The sequence below is a fragment of the Pyxicephalus adspersus genome, chromosome 2 (assembly GCF_032062135.1).
Source record: "Pyxicephalus adspersus chromosome 2, UCB_Pads_2.0, whole genome shotgun sequence".
NCBI classification, from domain to species: domain Eukaryota; kingdom Metazoa; phylum Chordata; class Amphibia; order Anura; family Pyxicephalidae; genus Pyxicephalus; species Pyxicephalus adspersus.
This window is the reverse complement of record NC_092859.1, coordinates 117,971,191-117,997,439: the sequence shown is the minus strand read 5'-3', so window position 1 is coordinate 117,997,439 and position 26,249 is coordinate 117,971,191. Positions and strand designations below refer to the sequence as shown.

Sequence of the window (26,249 nt, the reverse complement as noted above, 5' to 3'; positions counted from 1 at the left end):
AATAAAACCATACCATTTGAGAATTAGTTATCTCATATGTTTCACAGAGGAAAGTTTACATTATTTGGCATGCAGTAGTCCAAAGCTTAAAGCTAAGCTGGACGGATCCACCAAATATGGTAGATGGTGCAAAGTTTGATACAAAAAAAAAATTTTTAAGTGGAATCTGGTACAATATTTGCAATGTGTGAAGTAACCAGATACAATTCCTCTCCAAAGTGTGGCATTCTATAGCATATAATGAATACAGCAACTGTGAAATGTTCACTTAGTAAATGTGCTAACAATTATTCACAGTAAGGTTCTGATGAATGTTTAGTTACCTGACTGGCTGGTTGGGGTAATGACTTCTTGTATGTTGAGCCAACATCATCTGAGACTGGTCTTGTAGGTTTTCTACTTGTTCAGGGTCTTTAAGGCCTCTGGTCTCTGAAAAGTAGCAATGTTTTAAAAAATATAATTCTAAGAGAGAATATAATGCATTTCAGTGTCTGAATCAATACTTGTCAGAGTTCAAATACCCACCAGGTTTAAAAAGAAGCACTGCCTTCATGCAAGCAAATTCTGTTGGGTCAACACTTAGTGATTTGAAACGGCTGATTGTTTCCTGAAGGATTCGCACATCCACACTGGAGGAGAGAGCTTTTCCATGAACACTGGAAGACAAGTCTGGCACAGACAGCAAGGGGCAGCTGTCAAGTGGCATAGACCACTGGATGGCACAGAGAAGAAAAAGCTCACTCCATGCTTCTTCTAAAAGGATGACCTAAATGAAGAGCAGAGAAAGAAAAGATGATCAAATCTTCTGAATTACGGGATACAAACGTGGGCACAGTGTAGGCAAAATATCACACTTGTGAATATTCTGTTCAGTGACATTTAAATGTTACTGCACTAACAAGCAGCTTGTACAGTCCTTTGGTGTAACTATATACATATGGTGTACATATAGAACAGGAGTGTCAAACTCTGACCCACACATTTTTTGATATGCCCGCCGTTGCATTGAAAAAGTGCCGCTACTACAATTCCTGGCATCACACGCGTCTACAGACCAGCGGGCTCTCTGCCTATGGCATCTGGCATTTCCAGCACTCCCCTCAGCTGTACTTTTCCTTGCTACTCCAAGGCATGGACTTGAATGGTTGGGTTTTCATAGAAGAAAATTGTTATTAATATTGTTAGCCTGTGCAAAAAGGTTACCATTGAAATTTAACTCAGACGGCTGCAAATAGAGAAAGAGGCATCATTTTTTTTAATATTTTTATATTTTATAAGCTTGTTCAAGTTTGAATGTGAAGCAAAACCTTTTTTTCCATATGAAAAGGTTTTGTATCTAATTAAAAGGAAAAACTTTAACAATTTTTTCAATATATTTCAAGGTTGGCCTGCGACTTTGTCCAAGTTTTTAATTTTGGCCCACTGTGTATTTGAGTTTGACACCCCTGATATAGAATATTCGTAGAATATACACAAGCAGCTTTGAACCTTACCTGGTCCCTGAATGGAAGGTTGGAGAAGACTGGCAGGTTCTTTGCCCATTTAACTGCCATAAAGAGGAGTCGGGCAGAGGTTTCATACACCCCCTCTGGACTTGATGTGATAAAGGCAGACATCTGAAAGTCATTAGGTGTGCGTTCCGGCTCATTACTTGTAACATCTATGTTCTCATCAGCTGGAAGAAAAGGATCAGTATTTGTAAATCTTTAACATTTTATATAACTTTGCAATAAATAATCAGTAATTTTATAGTCACAACTTCTAATAAGGAATTTACAAAGACTCTACATTGCCTCTGCTTTGTAGTAAAACAGGCCCAGCAAAGTGCATCAAATGTGCTTATTTTAAGCATTCATGAACAAGAGAAGCTGTGACTCTAAAATAACTGTGCACATTGTACAGATTGTTGTGTTTACTATGCAGTCATTGCAGTCTGTCTTGAGAATTAGGTTACACAGAGGCCACGAACAATAAATCAACTGCAACCCATATCTTCCTTGTTTTATTAATAGCATACTTTAATAAAACGCAGTACTAGCTTAATAAAGAAGTAAAATCCAAATCTTAGGAAATGCTTAGAAAAATAAAAAAAATTAAATAACTTATTATTAATAAACAGTATTTTTTATAGCGCCATCAAATTACGCAGCGCTGCACACTAATATACTTTTATTGTACCACCAATACCTTCTTCTGGTTCCAGTTTGGCGCAAGTCTCTGCTGTCATCAAGCTAGCCATGAATCGGTGGTTATGGGGCGGACTGAGGGTTCCTGATATGTTATTTGGAACAGGAGTTCGTAAGTTGTTCACTGGTATACAGGATGGAGGAGGTTCTCGGGTGGTTGCCAAGTGTTCCGAGCGACTGTCTGTCTCTAGCTCAATACTGTCCAGTCGAATCTGTGCTGTGCTGCGAGGCTGACGTTCATTCTGTACAGCTTAAAAAATTATATAAATACCATTGTAAATCATAGCCCTGATCTTACGGAGCATTAATACTATGAGCACCCATAGAAAGCAGGTAAGGAGCTTACCATCCTTGTTCATGCCTGTTTGAAGACATTTTTTAAGTCTGCAAGCCTGGCACTGATTTCTGTGTGCTTTATCCACTGGACACATCCCTGTCCCAGCCTGGCATCTGGAGAACGCACACAAAGTAAATGAAAAGGCTCCTAATTCTCAGTCATACTGATTGATTGTTTATTCATTTTTTACACTTTCCACCACCATATGTATCTGGCATATGCTCAAGCATAGAAGCTTAAAAGCACTGACTATCATTTCCAAGTTCGTATTATCAATGACACCCACAAGGAAACCAATAATTCATTTTAATATTGCCACTGGAATTTTTAAAAACATACATTTCTAACTTTAATAGCTATAACGATACATCCAAAAGTGTAAAATGATCACATGGTTACTACAGGTATTTCTTAGCTAACGCAGCCTCTGCTGCCAAAATAATATCATGATGAATATCAAGCCTCTGTGCAAGCTACTATACATGAATTTTTCCTTTACTTCTGTACATAAGACACATTAAAGACTCCACAGTTTAGGTTGCAACCAAATTGCAATAGCACAGTCAAAAGAAATGCAGCACCTTCTTCATTAGTTTGTAAACATGTGATACATGCAAATAAAAACTGAATTTTTCAGATATAAAATTATAAAGCCATTGTTTACTATATTTTAGAATTATATGCCATAAGCATTCTAGAATATAGGTTGTACTCTATTGGTAAATGTTTACTTTAAAAGGCTGTCTCCCTAAATAAGTCAATAATGTAATCTCAAGTCCTTCTAAGGGATACATTTCAATTTATTTGCAAAGTCTAATTAGACTGAAGAGTTGCCAAGATTTATGCATGGGGAAATATGCATCTTTTCATTTATATTTGCTTTAGTACAGTACTTTAAAATAAATAGGTTCTAATGTTTGGACTTCAAATTACTACATTTTGTTGTAGGTAATGTATGTATGAAAAAAGTTAACCCCCATTTTTGGTGATCTTAATAAGCTAATTATAACAAACGACCCATCCATTAAATCACTCCTTCAGTTTAGGGTGTATTGCTCTTTATTCTAAAAGATTATAAGATAGGAGCGTTGACATTATAATATATACAATCTGTAATGATATGATTGCTTATACCTAGATTAACAGAATGCTAATAGATTGGAAAACTTCTAAAAAAATGGACCTACCGATAGATAAGCTTTCGGCGGACACTCCTCTTGAAAAAACCACTGCAACCATTGCAAGCAAAGATACCGTAATGCTTTCCACTGCTGCTGTCACCACATACTCTGCACAGAAGAGCCGGACTCGGGGCTGGACCTGAGGCAGGACTAGGAACTGGAAGGAAAAACAAAAACATGGGTCAACATAGATACATCCCTGAAATCCTTATATCTACAGATACAACCAATGTATACCTAACATATATGGACGATCAGGTTATACTTCCTAAAATATCATTTTCTATGTATGTATATATTGGGCCAGTTGTGCCAGACCCATGGTCTGCTGTTTTCAGGCATTTGAAAAAAAATCAAATATATATTAGGAATTATTGGCCCTATTTTTTAGTTCCTAGCTGCTTATCTACAACACTCTGGACTTTTATACAGCGACAAATATAAAATTGCTCATATGAAACTTGCTAATATGTTTTGTAACAATATAGATGGTAATTATTTTAGTTGATGTTAAAATGAGTGATTTCTCTTTTTCTCTACATTTGGTAAAAAGACAAAATGAAATTCTTCAGTATAGATAAAAAAATGTTAGACCTGTAGCTGCACAACTAAGATATTAAATAAGACTGCTATAAAGACCAAGAAAACATAACGAAAACATTTTTTTATAAAACATGTTTCTACCTTACTTTATATATTGGTGTGAATTAAAGAAATTCGGATGTGACACTGTCTTATCATACATAATTAAACAATTCTAGATTATTTAGGACAATTCAGCGAAAATGCCTAAAATCCTAGCTGATAGACAGAAGGGAAGTATCAATAATTCTGTCTTACCTGATTGACTTTCTTCTGCGCTGGTACTAAAAACGGATCCAGTGGGTGAACTCATGTCACCTTAACTTTCTAGAGTATTTCCTTAAATGATTCTTCTCTAAGGTTCTAAGCTTCTTTCGGAGGTGTGAACAGTCTGTCAGTTTGACATTTGAGACTCCGTGCTTCTTTAAATCAGCCAATATATTGAAAGAAGCAACTCATGCTGTACCATATTATGGAAGATCCAAAAATCAGATGATTCTGCAGGGAGATGAAGCTCTACAGAGTGGAATTGGAAAGGTTTATCATTCACTTGCTGTTCAGTTTTCGTAGGGCCTGGAGATTAGCTCCTAACGCTGTGTAAGCAGATGCCTCTTGTCATCCTCTTAATCTTTACTGTCTATGAGAAGGTGGAGCAGTCATCAATCTCTATGGAAAATTTACCATGGTGCCCATTCTGTTATGTGAAGGTTCAGTATTTAACAGGGGACAGGGGACTCCTGGCAAACTTCTGCCAGCTTTTGTCGGGTAAACTCCTATCATACCTAATGCTGGCAAGTAATGTACAAGATAAACTATTGTGTGTTAAGTTTTAAAATGATCATGGCTGTTTCAAATACAATTTGAATTAAATTTACTAAAAAAAAAAACTTTCAAAGAAAGGCAATCATGGAAATAATTATATAGTTAATACAGAAGACCCCCAGAAATCTCCATGCTGCTTTTGGGTATTGGCTCTGTGCTTTTTCCTGAAATCTGCAAACAATTTAAGGAAAAGTTGTAGGCATCAAAGGTATTATTAAATTTTACTGCATGTCTCAGATGAAGTAGCAACTCTCCTTTAAAATATTTGGTCAGATTGTGTGTTTAGTGGTTTGTGGGGCAGTTAGGGCAAATGGTGGTCATGTATCAGATGAACAAGGAATATCTCTGCAATCAAGTTTCTTATAAATGTTTTCTATCACAAGAACAAGAAGATTGCCTTTTTCTCAACAAACATGGAATTATACTTTAAACACTTTAGTTTAATAATAGTTTACAATATGTAGTTGTGTTAATATCACACACATATATAGGTTGTAGCATCCCATTTGTCAGCTCACTGAGGTCCTAAGCAGTGGCCCCTGGCAGGTTCTTTAGTTTTTCATTCATAAAAAAAGCAACTAGACATTGGCCCATAAACTCTACAGCATTTGATGCCAATTATAAATGACTTTTTGGATAGAAAATGGTTTTATATGATTATTTTAAGGTGCTACTTAAAGTTAAATGAAGAGGCTGCCTCAAGAAATTGCTTTCATATAAAACACTATTAAATAAATGGTTAACAGTTTGTCTATAGTTTGAAGTAGAGGTGGCAGGAAAAATACACACTGTAGAAGCCCTCCTTAAATCTAGAAACACATCAGACACCTAAATAAAATATTGGATTACTTAATATCAGGGGCAGCTCATAGGGAGATGCAAAGTGTTCCACTGCATGAGGGCTCTTACACTCCTCAGCTACAAGTGGCCCCCATGAGGGCCCAGAAGTTCTGCACAGGGGCCTTCTATTGGCTACTTCCACCACGGCTTTAGAGCTGTAGCTAGGCCCAACCTATATCCCACTGTTTTCCCTACCCACTCTCCTCATAAATCTACCATACTTGTTTTTTATGTCCACATTGCTTTTTTAGAGGCAGGTCTTTCATTTTTGTTTCATGCAACATATCAAAGGTTGTTCTTTAGTTTCCCTTTATTTAGCTGCATTTCTACCTGGTCTTCTAAATCTAAGATGTCCCGGTAACTGGAGAAACATGTAACCTATTCATCCTTCTCCAACCATGCAATGTTTGGGACTAAGGGACAATCACCAGGCTCAAACTCATTATTGAGGAAGAAAAACTATGTGAACAGAGAGGTGGGGGAGAGCAGAAAAGAGAAGTATTAGTTTGGGAAGAAGTGCTACAATCAAAAGAAACTGCCACTTTGTTCCCAGGTTAAGGTTCTCCCCATATTGACCATTTTTCATCATGTACATCATGTGCTTTCTCTGAATTCTCCAATATAAACCCCTCCATTAACTACCTAATAACAGTGGTCAATGTTTACTTCATTATTTTTGGTTTATCAGTGGTGTTGGAAGGAGGACGGGGAAAGGGGCGGGGGTTTTAAAGTAACTTATTCTAAACAGTTGGATTGACCTATCACACCTCTGACATTTCACGTGTGTGATTCTGTAAAAACTATTTAAAAATCTTATGTTCGGAATTGCTCAAACAAAACGTGATATATTACCAGCCCATGGTACTGGTCCTTACTGTTGGTTCTATAGTAGCACTAGAAATGCTATTCTCCTTTTCATTAATTACTTCCTCCAATCTATAAAACAATACTATAATTGCTAATTATGACATACACAGGCTGTATTTTGTACTTTCTGTACTTTTTAACAAAGAGAACTGTTCATAATATTTTTTTTTTTTTTTTTTTTGCAGAGTGACAGCTGTAGGGTCTGTAGGGTTAGACAATAAATGATGGTAATTAGAAAAATCCTTCATTAATCCATTTATCCAGAAGTTATAGACCCAGCAGAAAACACACAAGGCAATTAGCTGACAAATGTGTGCAAAGCTCAGAAATCATACAGCAGATGGTGGGTTTACAGAAAGGGCAGAGTGACTGAGGGGCTTCTCTACCTTATGTGACCTCAGAAGGAATGTCCACATATTACTTTTATCTGTTAATAGGAGCTACAATGATTACTGAATACAGGCAATAAGTTGCTAGTAATTAAAAAGGAAGTCAGATAATAAAGGGCAGTTTCTACACACCCCAAATGAAGTTTGCAGATCGGGCCACCATGGGGTTGTTTACTAAACACACAGATGTTCACTTTAGGCTATTACTAGTTATTGTTATGTTATAAAGCTTGGTAAATAAGGCAAAACTACCTAAAAACTCACTATGTCAAAAAAATTAAAAAAAATTATGTGCAAGAATTATATTTAAAGTTAGCACTAGATAACTTTATCTCAATCACTAAACTAAGTGAAACTTATTTTTGGACAGTAAATATGATTAATTTCTTTAACAAATCAACCAAAATTATATATTGCAAGGCATTGTATTACTTTTGATTTTTTTCAGGCTAATTTAGGTACAGTAATTCAGAGCAACCAATCAGAATGAATGTTTAATCAAAGATCTTCAGTAAATTTACTCTTGACTGGTTTCCATGTTTGAAAGTTCCACTTTTAACTTTGCCTTTTGCCCTTCCATATTGAATAGGTCTGTCAGTGTATTACTGACATCCTTTCACAGCCTGGGGATTTATCTATTCAGACAATTCATGTAGAAGAACAATTCTGTAACTGCTATATGCTGCTTCATCGTTAACTTTCACCCATTAAGATAATATCCTTTGTCATTAAAGAAGAAATGAGGAGAAAAAAAACTTTAAAGCAGGGGTGTCAAACTCAAATACACAGAGGGCCAAAATTAAAAACTTAGACAAAGTCATGGGCCATCGTTGAAATTTATTGAAAAAATTGAGGTTCTCCTTCTCATTAGATATAAAACATTTTCATATGGAAACAAAGAGGTTTTGCTTCACATTCAATCTGGAACAAGCCTATAATAGAGAAAGGCATAAGGTTTTTTTTTTTTTTTTTTTTTAAGAAGAAATCTTATGCCTCTTTCTCTGTTTGTAGCCTTCTGAGTTAAATTTCAGTGGTAACCTTTTTGCACAGGCTAACAATAATAATAATATTCTTCTATGAAAATCCAACCATTCAAGTCCATGCCTTGGAGGAGCAAGTAAAAGCACAGCTGAGGGGGATTGCTGGAAATGCTAGAAATAACGCTGCTACTAAAATTTTCAGCATTACTAGCTTCTATAAAACAGTCCAATGCGGGGCCATACATAGGCAGAGAGCCCGCTGGTCTATAGACGCAAGTGATGCCAGGAATTGTAGTAGCGGCGATATTTCAATGCAGCGGCGGGTCAGCTGCAGTTCATATTTAGGATTCCTTTGGGGGGCCAAAAAGAAAAGGACATTGAGGGCCAGATTTGGCCCCTGGGTCAGAGTTTGACACCCCCTGCTTTAAAGGATTCAAATGCTGTACATTTATCCTATAGATTTAATGATCTATGAGACAAACTATTGTTGAAGGTCAATAAAAAAATGGAAACTCCTAATCACTTCTTGTACCTACTGCTGGCCCTCACCCCCATGATGAAGGGATCAGAAAGGAGTGCATTCAGAGCCAATGCTTTTGTAAATCCCATAATCCTCTGCTAATATGTTTACACATTGCATTAAAGTGAGACGCAAGCAATTACTGTATGAGCAACAACAGCACAGACCAGGACCCCTCCCAGCAGCAGTAATTAGAAGTCTTATATACTGATAGGATAAATTGACTAAGTCAGGATACTTCTCTCAGCAATACGAGATCACATTGTAGCTACAAGTCAGAGCTATTTTAAAAGAATAGAGATTTTTTTTTGTTGTGTGTATTCTGTTTTCACTGAAAAATTTATTTTTCCTTTCTTCAAATATTTTTATTGGGTTTTAGACAACTATTATTAAACAAAAAACAGCATTGAAAAATATACAATAGGGGTAGGAATGAATTGGTTAACAAAACATGAGATGATTAGCCATCGTAGTCCGGGTAGTCCAGAACAATAGGTAAGATCAGTCTTACAGGCCTGGAACATTATTTTAAGTGCAGCAACTCCCCTTTATGTCTTGATTGCAGAGGATGGGAGTGCATGACATGACAGGCGACCGTATGTATAGAAAAGAGTGCGACAGCAGTTAATATGTCTAGAACAGGGGTCCCCAACCCACTAGTGGGCCGCGTCCATCTGACAGGTGGGCTGCGGCTACAACAGTGGGGTCAGTAGAAGGATGCAGCTTAGAGAAGGACCCCGCTTGGGAGGGCGCACCATCCAGAGCCGCGGACCATGTCTCCCGTATGGATCGCAGGCTCAGGTTGGTGGGTGGGTTTTGTTATTGGACAGGCTCAGACATGCGATGGGAATGTGCAGGTTCTGGTATCATGACATCACGTAGGGGAAGTTTCCTCCCTTTTGAGCTCCCTGCGCATGCACAGTCCGGTGTATGAGCATTTAGCGGTCTGCAAGACTCAAAAGGTTGGCGACTACTGCTCTAGAAGATCATATCAAGAAGAGCGCATAGGGTAGAAGACAGTATGTGCAGGATAGGTGTGACTGAGGGTATGACAGCTGACAGAGCATGCAACTGCGGTGTGACAGAGAGTGTGATAGATGTCAGTATGTATAGGAGTAAAGCCAAATGACAGAAGATAGAAAGTACATGGAGGTACAGGAGGTTTGACAGCTGTCAGTGTGTAGACCAGACTGAGTAATATACAATGCAGCAGCATCTACTGGATATTGAAGTAATGTATTGAACTACATTGATATGATTGCTCCTCATTTTGTTAGAGTTACATACTGTTTTTTATTGTATCCTTTCAGAAATGGTATGCTATTTATTTATTTTTTGTTTGCATTGTTCTTGTGCCCTGAAAAAACCTTTTATAAAAAAAGTTATATAAAAAAAAATTGCATTCTAGAAAAAAAAGTTTAACAATTATATTTAGTCATCAACAAGTCCTTATCTGTAGGATTTGCTACTTGAGAATAATAACTTCAGGTATCAGATTGAATTATTTGTATGATTGTAAAAAAAACTGTACTGAAAAGGTTCTCAAGCAATACTATTTAACATTTCTTGTTAAAAACTCTGCAAAAAAAAAAAAAAAAAACTCAACAAACGAGAAAAACTTTTACTTTTGTTTGAAACAAAATTTAAAATGTAACTTTGGAAATTGTTCTACAAGTACATGGTGTATGCCCATGAAAAGTATTTTACTATCTCTAGGTGCAATCATGGAGAATTTGTATCATTGTCCTGAATTTAAACTAGCAGTACTGGTTTGTGATTGTGACTAGGCACACCTGTTCTGTTGCATCCTTGCTGTATATCTGCACCACGACTCTGGCTCTAAGTCTCAGAAGATTTAGGAGACAATGCATAAAAAGACAATCTACCTGTCTGCCTGCATTTTTAAAGGTATGTATAGTCATGTTCTTCTTTCTTCTCATCTTTCTGGGTCCAATCCTTGGCCACCTTGATTGACCAGAACCGGATGACGCAACACACGGGAGTTCATTCCGCTTTAACCAATATGGGCCTCACTGATCTTGGCCACAGTTAGTCCACCTAAAGGCCAATGAGTCCTCATTTATCTTGGTGGTCAGCTGAAGTCCAAAATGAGTAATACAAAAATTAATACATTATTTTTATATATATTTACACATACACAGACACACACATCTTGCAAACACACATTACCAAATTTCATTTTCATCCAAATATAAACATAAGGACTATCAACAGAAATAATGAAATAGGATGGGAGGGTTACACCCAAAGGATGGATGAACATTATTTGTTAGGAGTACACCAAATCATCAAAGTCCACCATAATTAGATGGGTTGGGTAAGCATGGGTTGGCAATGGGTCTTCAAAAAATTGGGACCATCATCTAAATCTATGATCTGATTTATTGGTGTAATCTCCATCACTAAGCTGAAGGAACACTATATAAATACAAGGAAGTAAATAAGAACCAGTTTTAAGTATAGTAGTTCAATGTAGTTTTTTTGCCCTATATATATTGAAATCTATATTTGGGATCTAAGGTAACTATCCATTGGATCTTTTCTAGTTCACAAATGTTTAAAATATATTATATACACACATTAACTAATTTCACTGTGTGTTGAAGAAATAATGGGGAATAATTATCAACAAGGGCAGACTGTTTTAAGATTTCAAGCAACCAAGTGGGATAATTGTGTGGATTTAAACCAAACCAAAAACATGCAGTTATTGCCTTCCCCTCAAAATTTTCCTTAGACTGTGATAAAGACATATGACTATGGTAGGGACATTAGATTGAGAGCCCCTTTGAGGGATGGCTAGTGACATGACTATGGACTTTGTTTAGAGCGGTGTATAATGTCGGCTCTATATAAAGACTGTGCAATAATAATAATAACTTTAATGAATGGACAAGCACCTTTTCTGATTAAAAATGTAAATGCCAGTATTGTTTACTTTCTTCAAACCTAAAAGGTTCTCATCTGACTGTTGAGTGTAATTTTGTGATGTCTCAGAATTGTGCATCCGTCATGTACTTGGTACTGTATTGTGTCTCCTGTTTTTGGTATATTATGAAGGTTTACATTAAATTCTGTAGACTTTGGTTATTCATTTAATTTCAGCAAGATTTTAAAGATAAAGTATGGACATTGAAAAAATATTTAATTGAAAGACTATAGTATAAATGTATCTCTTTTATCATTCAAGACAAAATAAATAATAGGGTGACATGTTGCAGTAAAATGATGATGAGCGTCAGTGTACGCAGTGTGAGAGGTTGTGTGCAGCAAATGTAAGTCTGTACATGACAGCTGGCCTCAGAGATGTACAGTTTAGCTTGTTACTTGCACTGGAGTGTGGTGTCTATAATTCTACCTCGTGTCATTCTCCATCTGATCCGGATTACTATCACCTGTCAGGTAAGGGTGACTGAGAGCTCAGAGAATCAGGGAACAATCCTCACAATGAACAGACTGGCATCACACCAATTAAACAGAGGTACAAAACATTATTATTTAAGAAAAGCAAATCTAACTTTACGCAAGTGAAAATAATTGTGGGAAACTTCCCAATAAAGGTTTGGTTTTGTAAATGAGAATTCATTATTATATTCAACATAAGTACAAATCATTTAGTAATAGGATAATCAAATAATCATGAGGAAAATAGGAAGAATTGGAATGACACAGTTTGCTAACCGAGATGCACAATCAACAAGCCTCTATGTTTTCTTGCTGATCATTTTACATCGTCACTAACTATAATGGCAGAATTGTGTGTATTTTACACTGACTGTGTAAGTGAAAAAGAATGTTCTTTTAAAAATGTTTTTGTTTTTTTAAAAACTGATGGTGACCAGTAAGAAATAAAAAAAAGCCTCGACTATCACAGATAAAAATTAGAATAAAAATAAAAACAATTTATGTTTAGCACATCACTGTGTTGTTGTTCTTTAGTAACTAGCCAAATCAAACTTCTTGCAGAGAATAATATTCAAGCCTGTATGTATGAATCAGAGCAAGACACAAAGCCATGCACAGTAAAATGCATGCACCCCAAAATGTACTGCAGATTTTCTGACAGCTCAAAATCCTGACCTAGATCTCTGACAGCCACCATCTGTGGACAGTCACCATCTTCCTGCCCTCAGCAGATTTCTGACGCTCAGACAGCTGAGGCTGTCAGATCTGTGTCTCTGATCCCTATGATGGGGCTTAGCCACTCCCAATCGATTTAGAACATCCAAAGCTGATCAAAGCTATAGCACCGTTTTCTTATCCTTACAAACACTACAACGTGCTAAAAGATATCTATACTACAAGATTACATTAGATCAGGTGAACTATTGACAGAAAGCAGTATATTTAATGGGTAACTAATAAGTAAAACTTTCCTACATAAGCAGATTAGATTTTAATATAAAGTGGGATATAGCTTTAGAACATTTATAACAAAGCGATCAACAGAATTTTCTATACTTCCAGCAGTGTGAAGAACGCCTAGCAATTGGAAAAAAAAAAAAAAAAAAGGTATATACGCTGCCTACCTAATAAATAAAATGAAGTCACACAGTGTACTATTCCGTTGGACCTTCTTTAGCTTTGATCACAGCTTTTACAGTGAGGGGAAAAAAGTATTTGATCCCCTGCTGATTTTGTACGTTTGCCCTCCGACAAAGAAATGACCAGTCTATAATTGTAATGGTAGGTTTATTATAGGTGTGAGAGAGAGAGTAACAACAAAAAAACCCTCAAGACCCAGTGCTGAAAAGTCTGAGCTTGATGTGTATTGTAATGATTGAAATACGTATTTGATACCCTATCAACCAGTCTGGAGACTGGCTAGGCCACTCCATGACCTTCATGTGCTTCTTCTTGAGACACTCCTATGTTGCCTTGGCCGTGTGTTTTGGGTCATTGTCATGCTGGAATACCCATCCACAACTCATTTTCAATGCCCTGGCTGAGGAAAGGAGGTGCTCACTCAAGATTTGACAGTACATGGCTCCGTCCATTGTCCCTTGGATGCAGTGAATGTGTTCTGTCCCCCTAGCAGAAAAACACCCCTAAAGCATAATGTGTCCACCTCCATGTTTGACGGTGGGGATGGTGTTCTTGGGGTCATAGGCAGCATTTCTCCTCTTTCAAACAAGGCGAGTTGAGTTGATGCCAAAGAGCTTAATTTTGGTCTCATCTCACCACAACACTTTCACTCAGTTCTCCTCTGGATCATTCAGATGTTCATTGGCAAACTGCAGAGGGGCCTGTACATGTGCTGTCTTGAGGGGGGGCGACCTTGCAGGCTCTGCAACATTTCAGGCCTTCACAACGCAGTGTTACCAATTGTTTTCTTGGTGACTATGGTCCAAGCTGCCCTGAAATCATTGACAAGATCCCCCTGGTGTAGTTCTGGGCTGCTTTGTCATGTTCCCATGATCATTGCAACTCCACGAGGGGAGATCTTGCATGGAGCACCAGGCCGAGGGAGATTGACAGTTATTTTGTTTCTTCTATTTGCGGGTTATCGCTCCAACTGTTGTCACCTTCTCACTAAGCTGTGTTAGTCTTGCAGAGAGTTACCTGATGTCAGAGGATACTTACCTGACAGACGAAAGGAAATGTTACAATGATCCCATGCTTCTGTCTATCATAGGTGAAATTAATGCAAAAATTATCCAGGCTTCTTTAGATGGGAGATAAATCCACCACTGCTCCTTGATCAAGGAACCCTGGATGGAAAATGCTGATCGAGAGCGTGCAAATTTTTTTGTGGGGCCTATATACATAAGCAAGGGCAGCAACAGTTAGACGTAAGGATGGTAAAGCCAATAATAATGTAATCATGATAAATAATGAGTACAGAAAATTAGTATTGTTTGAATTTTGTGCTTCAGGATATAGGTTTAAGTTGGTATTAGGGGTGGTGCCTTCTGATTCTCTAAGGAGATTTTTATATAGATATATATATTTATGAAATGACTACTAAATTTATAAAAATAAAGTAAATGTAAAATACGGACCTTTCAATAGTAGGTCACAGTATGAGAACCATACTGCATAATACACTAAATGTACAGAATAAAACATTTGTTGCACACCATGAAAGCAATGGGGATCTATTCTAGATTATCTTGGGTCAAATAACTCATTCATTATTTTACGCCTAAACTAAACCATTGATGGCATTTAGTAATCAGGTCATAATATAGAAATGAGGTGCAAAAAAGGGGGAAGGTGTAAGCAGTGGGCAGGTCTAAGCTTTGCCTTCCATCTGCTATACAGCCAATAATCACTCATAAGATTTAATCTTATCAGCAGAGTCAGGATGAGGGATTGTGGATTGCGTTATGTTCTCATTGAGCCTCTCTTACATAACTGCTCTCCCCAGAACTGAGGGAAGGTTCTAGGTATTTAATAACCGGGTATTTGATTGGTCAGGTTAATCTAAATTCAGGACTTTTTTACATGGTTACACACAATAATAAATATCACCAAGATTCTTTACAGCACAACTAAGATTTACATTTTCTGGTATTATTTATATAGATACACAAACAAAATCAATCTGTACAAACCATATCAGTGCTGACCCATCAGCCTTTTATTTTTATATACATTTATGTTACAGCTATATGGATCATTGTAAGCAATACCTGTTGAGAGAGTTTAAGCAAAACTGCCCAAGGATTTGTAATTCTGTCTTGCTACTTTATCCAATCACCTCTGCCAGAAAGCACTGAAGGGGCAGTGATTACACCACTTTCTCAACATTAAAATTTAGAGGAGTCACCTTGAAGCCCACAATCTGCTGAAGAAGCAGCAACATGCTGAAAAATCTCAGATTCGTCTTTTTCAATTGACCTGTTCTTTGGCAGTACATGTCATATCAGCTACAAGTTCTGCTGTGCAAGGAATGATGAGAAGTTGAACAAAATGGTGTCTCTTCTTGAATTTTAGATTTATACACATTTTGGCAGTCACCTCATTTTAAGAATTTTAAAATCAATTTACTGCTGCAATAAAAGAGTATAATAAATTTTATTTAAACTGAACTAAGAAAAGTATTCAAAAGTCTTTCAAGTATTAGTTGTGAAATTTGCATTTTTTTCTTTTCACAGCCTGTAAGAATTGAGAAGATTCCAGGTCAGTCAGAAGTTTCTGTCCCAGGAACCAAATCCCACCATTTTGGGTCAAACTATGCAAGTCTTTCTAAGGTCTTGTTTATCCAGGTGGGAGCCAGGGTTGTGGAGTTCCATGGGTTCTGGGAGGCTACCATGTCCAATGGGCAGACATGCAAGTTTACGATGTTCCCAAAAGTAAAGTTTGTGTTTGCAAAGTTTGCTAGCTGCTGTTTTTATTAACACTAAGTAATCTCCAATCTTGTAATCTTGGGACTTTGCTGATTGCCACCCATACAAAACCTCTCTGTTGCCTTCCAAAATGCCTCATTCATCCTCACAGGTGCCTAACAGATTACCACATTCGCCCCAGTGATCCCACAGACTTCCTTCTCTAAAAGGTACTTCTTTTAGGTTCCAGTGTATATCCCAGCCAGATTCTTTCAAACACTAGCCTGCATCACATTTGCCATCTATGGAGCTGTTGCAGCCCGATCCTCCATCTTCAGAGATGCCCCAACCTTAAAACTGGTCTTTAGAGTCTTGGCAACAGCCGGATATACCATCTTCAGATTCCAAGTACCAGCTAAATCCACCGTCTTTTAAGTCCCAGCACCAGCCAGATCCTTTGTCTTCAGAGTTTCTGCAGCCTGCTTCTTCCATCTTCAAAGTCTCTGTCCAATGCAAACCTTCAGTATTCTGAAATTCAGCCTTATCCACATCCTCTGCCTACAAACTTTCAGTTGATTCCAGTTGCCTTCTGTTGGGGAACCCTATTCTCGGTTTGCCAAGGTGTCTGCTCACATAGTCTGCTGCTCTACTCATATTTGCTTACCTTTATTTTCCGTAGTGAATCGTTTTCTTCTACCCCTTAAACATTTTATTTCTAATTTTTTTTTATCTTTAAGTAGTTTCTCACATTTAACATCCGTTTTGCAATGTTGAAGACATTTCACAACTTTCCAGGTTACTTTATCAGTTCTACCAGTGTAGGAAATAGCATTTTAAATTTATACTGCACAAACACCTTAATCCAGTGTCTCCTGGAGCTTAAACAATGAGCATTTTGTACCTCTCATGTTAGCCAAAAAATAATTGGAATCTGTTAAACTATCAGTACGGTTGGCAACCTTGGCCAGCATCGTAAAAGGCATTCTTGCTACTGACGACCACTGCCAAACAGGACAGGAAACACTGCCTTTATCCAATCATCATCGAAAGTTATACTGCAAATGTTAGTTTCCCAAAATAGGGAAGTGTGAAATCTGTTGAAACATCCCGTGCTATTAACATAATTCTATCTTTGGTCTCAGAAAAACTGCATAGGCAATTAAATCTTCAAATTACATAGCTGAAGGTGTGAACTGATTTCAAAATGCCATGGTAAAGATGTTAAAACTGCACTTTTCCTGCTTGTCCCTTTTTTATGGTGCATATTTTGTACAGAAAAAACAACTGCTGTCATTTTTGTGCATTGCCTTCTGTTAGCGATGCAGTTCTTCTTTTAGAGAAGGAAAAGCAACTGCACATCCAGAAGCAATGAGTCACCTCCAGTTGAACTGGAGTAGTAGGTACCACAGTTTAGCATGCAGTAAAAGGCAGTTTATTGAACATCTGAAATAAGCTTTTATGCTAAGCATGAAACAAGACAAATAATAATAACGAAATCTCGACTTTTTAATCAAATTTTTAATCAAATATGCTTCTTTAATTATGGCAGTGGTTTCTTCCTTAAATTAAAAACCAGAAGCAACATCGATATCAAAATAATATTATATTTGACCTTCAATATATAGCTAGCTGAAATAGCTCAAAAGGCAAATTTACCCAACCTTTAATAATAGTGCAAACTGAGGAACACCTCTCCAAAAATGCAAATTTGAATTGGAATACAGCATCATCACAGGAAATCACATGCTTCCTGAAAGATATTCTGAAGAGCATGTATAGAATATACATAAAATTCCTGACAAAGTAACATTTTAGTTGCTGAACTGCTTAATAAATCTCTCAGATTTTTTCCTGACTAATGTTTGTTGTTGACGAGTGGTCCGAGCCTCATCCACAGCTTTGAGAACTTCCTGAAACACAAAAAAGTATAGAAATGACTATCGGTATAAAAAAAACTATATTATATCACAAGGTAAAGAAACTACTAAAAAAGGTATGCAGCAACAAGGAACAACAAGTAATACCTAATTAGTCTGTTACAGCCATAATATATTAAGTAAATCTAACTCTCCTAAATTGGAGAAAAAAATTAGGCATAGGACAAGGCAAGAATGTGTGTGCTGCAATGCATCTGCTGACAAACACATTATTAGGATGATACGTACCTGTGCATTTGCACTATTTGGAAGAGTAATCCTTTTCTGAACCTCCTGACTTTTGTTTTCTTTCTTCTGGAAGACTACAAGACTCTGGTCCTGTGAATGGAAACATAGGCAGAAAACCATTCTAATTTTAGTTCTGGCAGACACTGGTGTAGTAGAAATTCAAAACTCTTTATAGTGTAGTAAAGATTTTGTAATAAACTGACTCATACGGAGATCTCTAATCTGTACCAGTAACTTTCTGCATCTGCCAAATTATTACAAGCAGGAAAAAATGTATAATAGCAAAAGGGAATAAGGCATCAGAACTATGGGCAGTAACGTCAGTATCCCTGCTTGCTGATTTGTGAAGTGCGGTAATGAAGTTGGACAAAATGATCTGGCTTGCATTCAAGAGGAACTAAACTCAAAATCTCCCAACACACTAAAAAAACACACTTACCTTCAATTCCACAGCCAGTCCAATCCATTCGGAGTTCTCTTCCATCGGGTCCCACGTCGTCCCAGCATTTCTTCAGGCCGGCGCCCGGGCCATTTTCGCCTTTTCTTCCGGGGTTCTTGTTCTGATATCACATGATCTCACTCCTGGGTCGGGTGGCCTCCCAGGATGCGTGACGTAGGTATCCTGGGAGGCTTTGTGCTCCCATTCATTCTCGATCGCCTAGGCAATCGAGAATTGGAAGGTGGTGCTGCATTTTTTGCAAAAAAAAAAAAAAAAAAGCAAACAGAATTTACACTTTACTTTAAAGGATTGTCTATCCTTTTATGTAAAGTGAAAATTCTGAGTTTAGGTATGCTTTAAGTGTTTCCTCCCAAATTTGTTCAGTGGGGTTGAGGTCAGGGTTTGTACAGGACACAAGAATTCATCCACATCAAACTCCTCAAACTATATCTTTATGGAGCTGGTTTTGTGCTTGCAACCACAGTTTGGGAAAGGGCTTTTTCTCCTCCTGTGGTGTGCAAATTAACATTATCTGACAAATCTTTGCTTTGATGTATATGTAAAATAATATCAAGGAAATTCTGGAAGTGGGCTTAAGCCTTGAAGCAAGAAGTTCTGCTTTGTCTTTGGAGGGATTTAAATTACGAAGGAGATCATTCTGCTCTGCTTGTGTAAAGGTCTCTGGTTCTGAATCTTCATCGGCCAAGTTGTCAGGATCAGATGATTTGGGTCTGTAACTGGCTGGAACTCCAGTGCATTCCTCATCACCTTCTATAGAAGCAAGTCCATCATGTGGCGGTACTGGAACTGGCAATGAATCATCATGAGGAACAGGCCTAATTGCAGAACCAAGGCTGGGATTTACAATTTTGTGCTTAGTTTCACCTGAAAATCCACTTTTGTTGACGCAGAAAAAATAGCAGTCAATTAGATGGTCCTGCGGTTCTCTCCACACCATCAGGATTGCAAATGGCATTGCTGCTTTAGGCCGATTTAGCCAGTCACGCAGTCCGTTAGAACAACTGGTACAGATGACATGTGGAGCCCAAGATTTATCATGGTCACCAAGTGGACAGCCGAAATATAAATTGTATATCTTTTTAAGTTCTGTGGTAATTTGGTGATGTTGTGCTTTTGTTGTGAATAAACCACACACGTAACAAACTGTCTGACTCATTAAGGCAATTTCTAGGCATAATAACAAATGAAATCAAATCACAGTTATTGAGATCTCTACCCTAAAAAAAGAAAACTGGTAATAAATGTCGTTAAAGCTAATTATAAAGAATTTCACACAATATATAATTAGCTGCATCACAAAACCTAGACATGGTAGAGAAAAACTGAACACAGATTTGAACTCTGCATCAAAAATACTACAAAATCCACATAAAATGATATCTGATGGAAATGACATGTTGACCAGTGTTATATTTCTGCATCTGTGCAAATAACAAAATGACGGTATTAAATGGTTGCTAATGGTTAGATACTGAAGTCTGCAATACATCAGTTGAATTGTATATACAAAGGTTTCAACTTCCATATTTCATTTACAAATACTCAAACAGGTGAACAGGTATATATACCTTGACTGATAAAATCAGTATATTTTCATCCACTGTGGGTGGGTGGAGGAACTCCTCAAAGGAGTAATCCCAGTCTATGTTTCTGTGACCCAAGATCTCCATTTCCTTCACACACATAATCCGCCTATTTAAAAGAAAAAAAAAAATCAGAAAGAAAACAGTGCAATTTGTCATCTAGTACAGTGGTCGCCAACCTTTTTGATCCCGCGGACCACTAAAATTACCGGCTCCTGACCACGCATGCGTGGGCGGCCGGGTGTCGGCATAGTGATGTCATGATCACATAATCCCGCCCACTTCCCATCGCAGATCTGAGCCCACTTCCTTGAGCCAGGGATTTGTACGGGGGACGTGACATCAGCTTTAGCTTCAACTGCCTTCCATTAGAAGTCAAGGACTTCAGAATAGGGAATTCAGAATATATTAGAAATCTTCTTGCCTGCAAGTTGAGAAGTTTAAAGTTGCCTTGACCCCCTGTGAAGCCTCCAGTGAGGAAGAGGTAATATTTGACACACAGGAGTATTTTCAGGGATTTTGGTGTCCCTAGTTACGAATCTCCTTTGCTTTCCCTGTGCAGTATGACACCGCTGTAAAGGTTTCTGGGTGTCTTGGCAGTACAGTCCCTTCTCCACCAACTGGGAGTAGAATAATTACCCACAGAGCTTTAGAGCCCTTAGCTATGTGACTCTCAAAATCAGCCATGACTTCAAATAAATGACATTGCTATTAGGATTAAAGGGTATTTTTATGTAGGAGCACTGACAATTAGGTTACAATATAACACACTATGATAATTATTATTGTCAAATGTTTCTTGCTCTTTCCTTGTAACTTGCAGCCATAACATTAGTACCTAATACTGTCTAAGACAACAGATCCCCTGCTACATGTCCTTGATTTACACAGACTTTATGGTGGCAATAGATATAATCAGTTGCCACAAAGAGAGGTTGCCATTGTCTTAACACATCAAAGTGAATATACCAGGTGCAGCCTTAAAGAAAAATTGCTAACCAAAGATAAAATAAACAAACCTGTTGGTGACCACAAGGTTAACTTTTTTGTTCTTGCTTAGTGGGCAGCAGAATCTGTACATTTCTCCATCCAACTTTTTGATGTTTGAGTTCTAGAAAATAAAAATATTCTTGTGTAATTATTTTGCTAGCAAGGAACAGAGGAGTTATACATTTTCCAAACATCAAGTTTTAATACTAAGCTGCCCAAGTCTGCAATAATATATGAAAGCAATGAATGTATTATACATGGATGGTAATTTGTTAAGCTCTGGTACAACTTCCTAATCATATTAAAATGTTACAAATTAAAGCAAGGCCAAAAGAAAAATAAAAAAAAAAATAAAAAAAGAAGAACCCCCCCAACAACAATATATATAAGCCAATGTATCAAGTAACATCTATCGAGAACATACAATCTATTACAGAGAACACTACTGTGCCAGTTATTTTAAAGAGGAACTATACTCTTAACACAAAAAAAAAGTTACCCGACCCAGGCGCCAGATGGGGTGACGTAGGATGAAAAAAAAATTTGCCGATCTCACTGGGCATTTTATATGGTTACTATTAGACTGAGTGCAAAGTAACCCTGTGTTTATATAACCCCTAACCAAATGTTTGTATATGTTTTACCATGCATTTGTACATTCAAATTGCATATCGCAGATTTTAGTCCAACTAATCGCCTAAATGTTACTTGGACATCCTTTTAGTTATAGTATTGCTTATGCTTTTCCTGCAGCAGGGTGACAACCAGGACCAGACCGGGAACCCGGGACCCATGATAATGCTTAGCTTGCCTTGCACATAGGCAGCCGGGGGCACACCAGAGGGCACAAAAAACTAGTTCTAAGGGCATATAATTGGGGGCCACTAGAGGATTTCCCAGTCCTCTTGCAAATCAGCCTGACCCTGGTGACAACTCTTATTAGCTGTCCTGAAACACAGAAGTGGCATTGTCACTTTTCCATGTTTGCCTGCACAGTAGGACCCCGGTCAGCCATGAAGACACAGTATACCTGTAGTTAGTACACAGCAGTAAAAAGAGAGCAAAGACCATTAGTTTACGTCCAAGACACAGTGGCAACATCACTATCAGTGACAACGCTGCAGCTCAATATCTACACACACAATTTCCTGATCAAGCACAACACTAGTAGGTATGTAAGGGAGGAACATTGTGATTCCAGGGACACAGACTGCTTTCTATATGGATAACAGCCTGGAGGAACCAAAGCTTCACACCTACTTTCATGGTCACAAAAAGAAGTCTTAAATTGGGTGAAAAAAAATGATTTTATTGCTTAACTCAAAGACAAAAAAACTCACAATAATCAAAAATCATTAATTACTGTACAAAAAAACTTGATTATTAAAGTACATTGCTACAATAAAGGCCTAAGAATCCTATTTATAAAGACCAAGGTTATACTCTGCCTTTCATTCTAAGGTGATGGATTGTGAGTTTTGCTCATTTACAAAGCAGACCTGAGAAACCATTCCACTTATTTTTACAATACGGGAATCTCACTACAGACGTAAATGTGCAAATTCAGAAAAACATTCCTTCTTTCTGAAAAAAAAAAAGAAACAGAAGCCTATTGAAACAGGCCATAGATCAAATAAAAACAATACCTTGGGGAAAGGGAGCAAATTATTTTTTAATTTAAAAGATTTTACACCAATTTAATTGCCAGGAAGCCTTTCAATATTTTTGACTTGTCTTTGACATTGGAAAAATTAAAAATATCCTGCAAATTAAGCAACATAAAAGGCAAACATTTCATGATCTTTATAGATAGGTCCCTAGATTTTGGTTACAGATTGAAATAATTTACTATGGAAAAATATCACATACTGATAACTGGATGCTGTGAGTATAGCTGAAACAAAAAAATCTCAGGGACACATTTATAAAAGAACAATCTTTTGGATCGTCAGAACAGTATAATTTTTAAAAAACAGAGACACTATTGAGAATATGTAATTTAAATAATTGGCGATTAACTGACACCTAAGTCTCTGAATAACACAATAGTTTATCAGTGATGGATTGGTTTTACTATTTAATTGAACTGTAGTAGCAACCCTCATGGAAATCATGGTATTTTTTTCAAACTTCCTTTAATCTATTTTTGCTGTGATGCACAAGGTCAAGTGAAGACTGAAAGAGCCTCATACACCATGTAAGTGAACTGAGCTTCTGGTAGCTACTTTATTGTAAACATGTCACAGCTATTTGCGACTTCTGAAATCCTAATCACCAGGGAACAAAACCTGTTCCCTAAAAAGCTGAACCCCTCACCCTCCTTTACATGCAGAACAGCATGCATAACAATACAGAAAGCAAAAATAACAGAACACAGTCATCAGAATATAATATTTTTACCAACAGTTTTTATCAAGTAATTGAATACATTTTAGTATATTTTTGTGTAAAATAACAATAACTGGTCCTTTATTTGTATATGAATATACATTAAATACCTTAATTGAAAATGATATGAAACAACAGTTTAGAGATTATAATAAAGATATTACAGTCTACGTCACTTTGTCACTAGAAGCATTACAATATTGTTTTACTAGAGAAAACTTAACATTTTTTAATTACACTTACATTTCAGTAAACCTTAAAACTTTTGTGCTTTGAAAAATAAAATGTTATTGTGCCTCAATAATAGTGTAAAGTATAATAAAACCAGAGTGCTTTATACAAATATTGCATAATCCATCCATGAATATCATACATATTTGAAATCTTATTACAAGCAGAGATCAACAGGTTACAGCAGATCACTAAACCATATCTAGCATTCAATATATTAGTTAAGAAATGCCATGCAATCCGATTTAGACTGGTCCACATGATTTAACCAACACGTCTCAAATTTGCTATTGATGTGATTATCGTTAGTTGCAACAGAAACTATAACTGGCTATTGACCAATCAACCTGTAAAAAACTAAAACAGGTAATAATTCTCCCAAATATATTTGATTAGCAAATATATAGTTGAGACTTTTGGATTTTGTGAGACTTTGAAACGTCACTGTTAGGAATGTGTAAGCTTTTAACAATTGTGCTTAAAGTTGGATAAAAATGTGCTTGGAGAAAAGGATTTGCAACATAAATACACCTGTCATTAAAAGTTGGAATTCTTGTTTTAAATACCTTTACTAAGGTACCAGAAATGGAGATAAACTGATCATCTTTACAGTACATGGCTGTTTGACCTGCTTTCACAATGGCTGTTCTGAAGTTTTCATCAAATTTTGCCAAAGCAAAACAAAACTGTAGATCACTTCTCAGACATTACCTAATATATTGTTACTAATGTCATCCAAATGGCACTAAACAGACACCCTTAAAATAGGAATTTTCATACAGACTGACATATATTTAAAAAAAATTGTACATTCCATGGAAATTGTTGACTTTCTTATTATCATACATTTTACTACAATAAATAATAAAATCCTTTAGGAGTTTTAGTAATAAATTAATAAATGAGAGCTTGGGATTGTAGCCTAAACTATCATTTAGGATAAATTCAACTTTCAGCTGAAGTTAAAATGTTGCTGATGGAAAAGGACCCCTCCTGTTCATACCTAATTAATGTAATCATTTTTTTTTGAAGAGGGCCTATTTAACTTGCTTGAGGTTTTTTTTTTTCACCTCTTCGTCTTTTCTGCTGTGGGCAAGACTGACTGACACCAAAGCCTACTATCTACAGGAACATCTATGCCTACATATCTAAGGAGGCAGCCAGAAAAAAAATGATGTATTTTTAATGTTTGTCTTCTGTGCGTTCCTCTTGGAAACATTACCTGACAGACAATCTCTGCTACCTCCATATGCATGCAGCAGGTTTCAACAAATGCTTCAAGCCTCCTAACTTAAACCTTGTTACATTGGGACAAAGCAAGAGGAATACAAGCGCAAAATCTGGCTTCGCTAAGGGGTTGAATACAAAAATGAAAACAGAAATAAACAACCAATGTTAGAATAGAAGATTGCAGAGCAGAACCAGGCATGAAGTGGTAGGACGGCACAGAGGAAGATAAAGTGTGATTTACTGGGGTTGAAAGCATCTTTAATAAAGACTTCAAACCAAAAAAGTTAAGTGAACATACAAAAGGTGCAAGGTCTAGATTAAAGTATCTGCATAGTGCTGTTTGGATAAGCATAAAGTGATTAGTTTTAACATCGGGACCCGTACTTGTGCTAACAGCCATGCACTTATAACGACATATCTGATGTTACGTTATATAATCTATACAAATTCAGACAAATAATTTATCTTTGTGGCTTGAGACCCTAATGACAGAACAGGCCCCTTCAGGAAAATATATTTTCTTTAATATTTATTTTAGTTCATTATACCTATGTTGCTTATGATGCTTGTGGATTAAATGACACCTCCTCACCGCTAAAGATGTAAACCTGAGAAATTTTTCTAGCTTATATATTACAACCTGTATAATTATCAACTGCAGTTTCCATGCTGGTTACCCTGTATCTGTTATTTTAATAGCTGTTTTAAGTAAAGGGAATGCAAACACCCTCACCTGAGTTGGGTATGGTCCTGTCATAAATCCCCGAATGTTGGAACTACATGGAGCACCTAGTGGACTGCATAATGTTCAGGCTTTTTCCCCTCTACTTGTTCTCAAACAGATTCATTACAAAAGAAGGCCTACATCATCACAAGCAATTGGTTAGCTGATGTCTAGTACATTCTGTGAAGTACGTAGCACAATTTAAAAGAAAACATATTCCTCACAAATGGGCTAAAACTCATTTTCTCTAATGGCTACTAAATGCTGTTAACTTGTTGGAATTACTTAGATTTCAGGAAAAAATGTACTACTTTTTATATAATTTATATTACTGAAACTGGTATTTATGAAACACTAACAACTTCTGCACTGTCATATATTAAGAGACTAGATAGCTTAAAATAAAATCATGAGATTATTTTTGTTTTTTTCTATTGGTTCTATCTAATGGTTGGGGTTACATTAGTAGTTACAGTTAGTTA

At 36.8% G+C, this 26,249-nt stretch overlaps 2 protein-coding genes across 2 annotated transcripts in view; both read right to left on the bottom strand.

Moving 5' to 3' along the window:
* Positions 1-7,804, bottom strand: part of NR2E3 (nuclear receptor subfamily 2 group E member 3) — a 10,532-nt gene extending 2,728 nt beyond the window's left edge. The window contains exons 1-7 of the mRNA XM_072402102.1: positions 4,545-7,804; positions 3,711-3,861; positions 2,533-2,636; positions 2,188-2,436; positions 1,494-1,675; positions 526-766; positions 324-429 (exon numbers count right to left, since the gene is read on the bottom strand). Coding sequence (XP_072258203.1) covers positions 324-429; positions 526-766; positions 1,494-1,675; positions 2,188-2,436; positions 2,533-2,636; positions 3,711-3,861; positions 4,545-4,599 — 1,088 coding nt within the window. The 5' untranslated portion in view covers positions 4,600-7,804. The remainder of the gene's footprint in view (positions 1-323; positions 430-525; positions 767-1,493; positions 1,676-2,187; positions 2,437-2,532; positions 2,637-3,710; positions 3,862-4,544) is intronic.
* Positions 7,805-17,496: 9,692 nt separating this feature from the next.
* Positions 17,497-26,249, bottom strand: part of VPS13C (vacuolar protein sorting 13 homolog C) — a 122,883-nt gene continuing 114,130 nt past the window's right edge. The window contains exons 80-83 of the mRNA XM_072399072.1: positions 21,224-21,315; positions 20,190-20,313; positions 18,162-18,251; positions 17,497-17,906 (exon numbers count right to left, since the gene is read on the bottom strand). Of these exons, the coding sequence (XP_072255173.1) occupies positions 17,808-17,906; positions 18,162-18,251; positions 20,190-20,313; positions 21,224-21,315 (405 nt within the window). The 3' untranslated portion in view covers positions 17,497-17,807. The remainder of the gene's footprint in view (positions 17,907-18,161; positions 18,252-20,189; positions 20,314-21,223; positions 21,316-26,249) is intronic.